The sequence below is a fragment of the Vanessa tameamea genome, chromosome 6 (genome assembly GCF_037043105.1).
Source record: "Vanessa tameamea isolate UH-Manoa-2023 chromosome 6, ilVanTame1 primary haplotype, whole genome shotgun sequence".
In the NCBI taxonomy this organism is placed as follows: domain Eukaryota; kingdom Metazoa; phylum Arthropoda; class Insecta; order Lepidoptera; family Nymphalidae; genus Vanessa; species Vanessa tameamea.
In genome coordinates this window covers 101450-107520 of record NC_087314.1, presented here as the reverse complement: position 1 = coordinate 107520, position 6071 = coordinate 101450, and the positions used below count along the sequence as shown (strand labels likewise).

The window sequence follows — 6071 nt, the reverse complement described above, 5'->3', positions numbered from 1 at the left end:
TAGCGCCTCTCACCGGGATACCACATGGGAATAAAAGGAACTAGTCTCTTCGGAAAAACGAAGGGATTTTGGACGGCTTGACAAATTGGCCATCTGGTGCTGAGTGGTCACCACAGCCTATAGACATTGTCACCGCTAGATATTTTAACCATTCCTTACATCGCCAATGAGCCACCAGCCTCGGTATTGGGAACTAAGATGTCCCTTGTGCCTGTTAGTTACCGCTACCTTTAATTACACGTGACGGAGTTCCTCCCTTATTGCGACCGGTCTATCGTCACGGACAGGACGGTTCTGAATAATCCGTATTCCAATCATCGACTTGTCTTTAAGGAAATAAAACGAGGAAGCTTGTTTTAATGGCATATATTGTAAGTATCAAAACAAATGCCTTGGGTGCGAACAACTACAAAGTATTTACTAAGTATATAGAGAGTGCCTAGTGTCTACTGGAGTATTAATTGTATTACCGAGGACTACAGCATTACCTGAGCGTCTAATACAATAACAAAAAAATACTAAATTGATTATTTTGAGATTGATTGTAGTAACCGAATCTAATTCCTCAAGAGTGCGTAGTAGCTGTAGGCACCTTTTAAGATCTGTAAAGAATAAAACTTTAGAAATAAAAAAAAATCTTATAAAGCGAATAAACGAAGAAACAAATTAAACCATTCTGAATATTTTACTGCGAGGAATAAAAACTGTTAATTTTGATAATAGAAAGCGTTCTAATCTAAAACCTGATATATATGGCAAATATATATCAAATTCTAGGCTAAACATACATAGGACCTCAAGTATGACATCTGACCAGGGAAATAGATGACACTGCAGTGACACACTAGCAGGGTGTCCATTTCGTAGTTTTATTATAGGTACTTACTGATACAAATGTCGAAAGGGTCAGTTTATTGAATGGTCCCGCGCTGTACGCCTGGAATATTTTTAGCTGCTCAGTTAGAATGAGAACATCCTTTCTTTGTTTTGACCCTATTACCCACCACTCGCTTTCGTAGGGTCCCATTATCGCTTGGTTGCTCTAAAATATTATGAGTTATTTATAAGATTATTATTTAGAGATTGTTATAAAAATTATGCTAATAAGAAAAACTAACACAATTATCACTAAAATACTAAATGACTGATTAATATGTTAAAGTCAAAGTCAAAAATCTTTATTAAATGTAGAAGTGATTACACTTGCTTATTGATAGTCAAAATCTACCACCGGTTCGGAAATTACAAAAATAACTTCCTATTCTTTATACTTATGGTTATGACGTGATTTATTTGTAAAGGATTAAATAATTATTTTTGATAGGAACACTTATTAATGTAATCGTATAAAATCTTACAATAGTGGCATAAAGACAGTTTTGCCGGCGCTCGCCGTAGAAACGGGCGGGACGACGATTTTCCCTTTGCTTTTTTGTCGACATAAGAAAAGAAGCACCCATTCGATTTTTTTACGGGTAAATCGAGGTTTTTCCTATTTGTGAAACGATTGTAATGGATATTTTGGGATGACCAAAAATGGGGACCCCATTTTTGGTGATCTCATTATATATACAATATTTAATCATCGCTTACGATGACTACTTCTATTAGTAGTAATCTTACTAAGTGCCTGCGCTAAATGTATGATAAGTAGGATATACGTCTTCCTATAGTTACGTCTACAATTTAAATTTTAAGAATATTTTTTTACAATTGACTGCTCTCAATTAACTTTGGAAGTCTTCCTCGTTGGACGTTTGCTGCGGCAAGTAGGGTACATAATGATGGATGAATTCAATATTTTTTTTATCTGAATTTCTGTTATGTGTATATGCTATTATCAGTAATTTACTTACTTGTTCAAGAACATTGTTACTATGCCAACAAAACATAAATGGCACAACTATTCCGAAAATCAAGTATTGTGCCATCAACAGTTTCTGCGTTGTGTTGGTCGCTAACTGTTGAGAAAGAAACTTATTAAGAATTGAATTGAAGTTCATACAGAATATAATCCTAAAATTTGTTTATGGGTAGTGTTTTATTTGTAGCACAGTAGTAAATACATGAAAGGCTTTGAATAGAAAGTTATTAATTTAAAATATGGCAATAATTTTAAGAATATTTGTTACTAACGGTGAGCTGAAACGCACTCGCACAAAGCATAAACGAGCACATTACTACGTATAAAAACATTACCGGTGACAATAAAGAGTCAAATAATCTCGAATACCTGAAACAATAAAAAGTTAAAATCATTTAAATATAGTTTTTGTTTCGTTCAGGAAAGCGTAATAAATTAGGCGCCTTCTGCCGATCAACGGTCTCGGGATAGTTCGGGAAAAGTATCGATAAGATCTTAAGGTAAAAAAGTTATTGAATATTTCTATAAAGCTTCCTGAATAGTGATAGCATTAATATATATAAGCTTACATTAACTGTTTACTTATAGCGTGTAAACTTAACTGAACTAAAGTTACGTTACAGTTCTATACTTGTACGTAATTGTTTTAAATTTAATAAAATGTTTTATGTGATACGAATAATAATGCAATACATTTACATTAATAATCTATCAAGACTAAATTTATGTTAAATAACTTTGCCAATCGGAATATATTAGATAGATACAATTTTTAAACAATAATTTTAACATTGTTGTCCTGAATATTGTCTGATGTTCTCTGTGTGTACAGTTTGTGTTTGTGTGTCTTTTGCTGGATATAGGTACATATCTCCTCTGTTAGATGATTTTCATCCGTCGCTTAATAACATTATAAGTACTGATGATTTTTTTTCTTAAAATTTCATTTTGCACGTTTTATATGGAAGAAATGATATATAAATAGGCTTCGAATAGGACATTGATTGTGGCGCTTGCTTTGATCGATCTTGTATCTTATATTAAGATATAACAACATTCGTTACGACTCTTAGTATAACGAAACTACTTACTATGAAGTTTACGAACAAGGTTTTAATTGAGATACAATTTGTTTTCATCTTCTCCAACTACTTTTCTGAGTAACTACTGGATTGCACTCTGGCCTATGCCGATGACACCAGTTATAGAGACAAACTAACCTCGGATTTACAAATTCCATGTGTTTTGGTCTACTATATTATGTATTACGTTTTACTTGGTGGCAGGAGCTGGTGCCAGCCCTTCTGGGTAGGTATTATTCACTCATCATATATTAAAGTTATACTTGATATTTTTGTTCCAGTTTGAAGAGCGAGTTAGCCAGTGTACTAACAACAAGGGTTTAAAGGTTTGTGGTGTATTGGTGACGTAAGGAATGGTGAATATTTCTTGCAGAGTCAATGTCTATGGGCGGTGGTGAACAATTACGATCAGGTGACACATTTGTCCGTTCACCTAGCTATTTCATAAAACAAAAATAGTTCGTGATTAATATATATCATTCAATAAAATATAACTCTATTCCACTCTACTACTTATATCCACTTCAATCTTACTTCCAAAAGTTGCGATAGCAACTTTGACTAAATTAACATTAAAAATTACATTTTTTTATGAATCTCTAGATCATGTCAATCCAATGTCGAAGTTTCTTATTCGCCTATATTCCTCTCTTGATGGAAACGCTGTACGGTGATGTTAATGAGATGTTTAGCTTCGTACCAAAATCAATAACGCTCATCGAAATCTGTACGTATTATAGAGTCGAGAAATACAGCTTAATCCTGTTAGTCGTTTTAATATTATCTCGTCCCCTTGTTATAATTTATATATACGAGTACATCCTTACATGAAATTTCCAGTCATTGCTTTTCCCGAATGGAACGTCTCTGATGACATGATGATACAGTTTGTGGGACACAACTCGTGTGTTTAATGACATTACCCAAGCCATATATTTTGTAAACTGTGTTCTCTATCGCATCATATTTTAAACGACGTTAGTATGACATTACTGAGAGTTCATTCCTTTGCCGTTTAGAGGAGCTACTCTTGGTCTTGGGAGGTCAGATGTCAGTGAGGTAGTTATCATTTATGAAGTAATATTAAATTCGCTCATTGCATCAAAATATTCTTTATAACCGTTACTTATCTTAATTTGATTGTCACAGTATTTACATCCCAAGTATATAAATACCCAAGCGTTCGAAATAGGTTTTGCTTTTACAGTTATAGAAATTGTTGTAACAGATTTATTTTATTATAAATACACTAGTATTTTAAAGTATATTTACCCGTTAGATAGTTTTCGTGTATAATTAGTTTGTAATATACACTCAAAGCTGTTGGTAACTTTTGTGAAATCTCATATATTGTGCAGCAACTGTTAGAGCAAGCATTTGCTTCTATGATGCGCTTTTGCGTCTACAAAGTCATTCTGATTGATCTGCATGTACAACTATCTACACAGATTAATATTATGTTTCTATTAAAAGGACATTTTTTATATAATGGTAACGTTAAAACAAAATTAAAACCTTTTGAAATATTTAGTCCCGAAAAACGAGTTAATGAAACATTAAAAGTAAATAGAATCTATATGAGACCGATGATTTGTTATTTTTATGCCATTTCGTTAATCTTAGAAACTAAATATTATAAATTAATATTTGACTAAAATACATTTAGCTTGTAAAAATAAACAATAGCTTTGACTGTTTCGTCTAATGAAGACACTAAGGTTAACTAATAATAATAACTTTCTACGTTTCACTTACTTTATTAAATGTACATGCACGATATGCACGTCACGAAGCGCTGTTCTGGCTTGTTCGTCAGTAACACCCAAGCCATCGCAGCCAAACATTTTCTTGCACCTTTCACGCAACAGTTCCAGCTTGCCTCCAAAAAATACCATGGTCACCAGTGCTATCGTATCGTACGCTGTCATAATCATAGCGCCATATGCACATATGAAAATATGAAGACATACTGTTACCCAACAGCCAGGGAAACTGTATTTGTCAAAAGGTACCCAAGAGCTGAATATGTGCGGAAAAGGCTCGGTCCCGTTACTAATGGCATTGCGATAATTTGACGACGAGAGATACCTTATGAGAGGAGTTCCCGTTACACAGAAGAAGGTGCTTAATAAAAGGATCCAGTAACATTTTACCAAGCGATGACAGTATTTTGTATATGAGCTTAAAATGTGGCCCATAGCCGTGTCGGAATCTTGACGTTCATCATTATCAGCTTCAGTTACGTAATCAATAACTTCTTTCCAACTTGACTGCCAAAAGATAAATGTATTTGTTTTTACGATACATATAACACTAACTATTGATACCTTCAGGTTTGTGATTACGAGATCCAAATCTGATCTTATCATATACAGCTCTGTGTATTGTGTAATAACAAAAACGGTTACTAATTCATGAATTATCACGAAAATTACTTTATTTATTTTGTTTTCCGGTAAAATTAGACCAATTTTTTTAAGATACCAATAACTTGGAGCAAGAAGTGGTCGCTGTGGATCTTTAAAGCTATCCAAAAATGATCGAATCATTTTAATGTGTATTCTTTGTAGCGCAAAGTACAAGTAATCTCGGTAAAGAAGCTACACTTCATATATATAGCCTCCCCATGGTCACGTGTAGCCCTTACTTGCGAAGGAATATTATTTTCTATGAAACGTTGACAATTTTTTTTGATTGGTGCTGTCGTTATTATACATTTTTGATAGGAAAATGATTCAAAGTATACTTCAACTCCGTTTAAATATACAGCGATAAAAAAAATCGTATTTGAGATAAATATTCTGCGCTTTTTTTAATTCGCTTGAAATTAAACTTAATAAATGTAATTATGGAAACCGATTTATATTTGTATAGATTTATTTATACATGATATAAGGAGATTGCGTCCATCGCTTTAATTTAATTTATCAAATTTCCAACCTATCTACTTATTATATTCCTTAATGTGTGCGATGAACACTTCAAAGTCAAAGTCAAAGTCAAAAATCTTTATTCAATATAGAAGTGTTTACACTTGCTTATTGAATGTCAAAAATCTACCACCGGTTCGGAATTTAGCACCTCGGACCTGAGAAGAACCGGCGAAAGAAACTCAGCGGGATTTT

At 33.3% G+C, this 6071-nt stretch overlaps 1 protein-coding gene across 1 annotated transcript; it reads right to left on the bottom strand.

Annotated features, from left to right (window-relative positions):
- Positions 1-398: 398 nt before the first annotated feature.
- Positions 399-5703, bottom strand: LOC113393399 (odorant receptor 49b-like). Its single transcript, XM_026630272.2, has 5 exons — positions 4702-5703; positions 2137-2233; positions 1857-1961; positions 887-1042; positions 399-602 (listed from the first exon to the last, which is right to left on the bottom strand). The coding sequence occupies exons 1-5, from the start codon at positions 5493-5495 to the stop codon at positions 558-560; spliced, it is 1197 nt and encodes a 398-aa protein (XP_026486057.2). The 5' UTR covers positions 5496-5703; the 3' UTR covers positions 399-557.
- Positions 5704-6071: the final 368 nt, after the last annotated feature.

Bases quoted from the DNA above. Each gene is read 5' to 3' on its own strand.
- LOC113393399 (XM_026630272.2), bottom strand. From the start codon at position 5,495: ATGATTCGATCATTTTTGGATAGCTTTAAAGATCCACAGCGACCACTT. The intron at 2,234-4,701 runs GTAAGTGAAACG...TTATTGTTTCAG, and splicing joins GTGCATGTACATTTAATAAA to GTATTCGAGATTATTTGACT. The intron at 1,962-2,136 runs GTTAGTAACAAA...CTTTCTCAACAG, and splicing joins CGAGTGCGTTTCAGCTCACC to TTAGCGACCAACACAACGCA.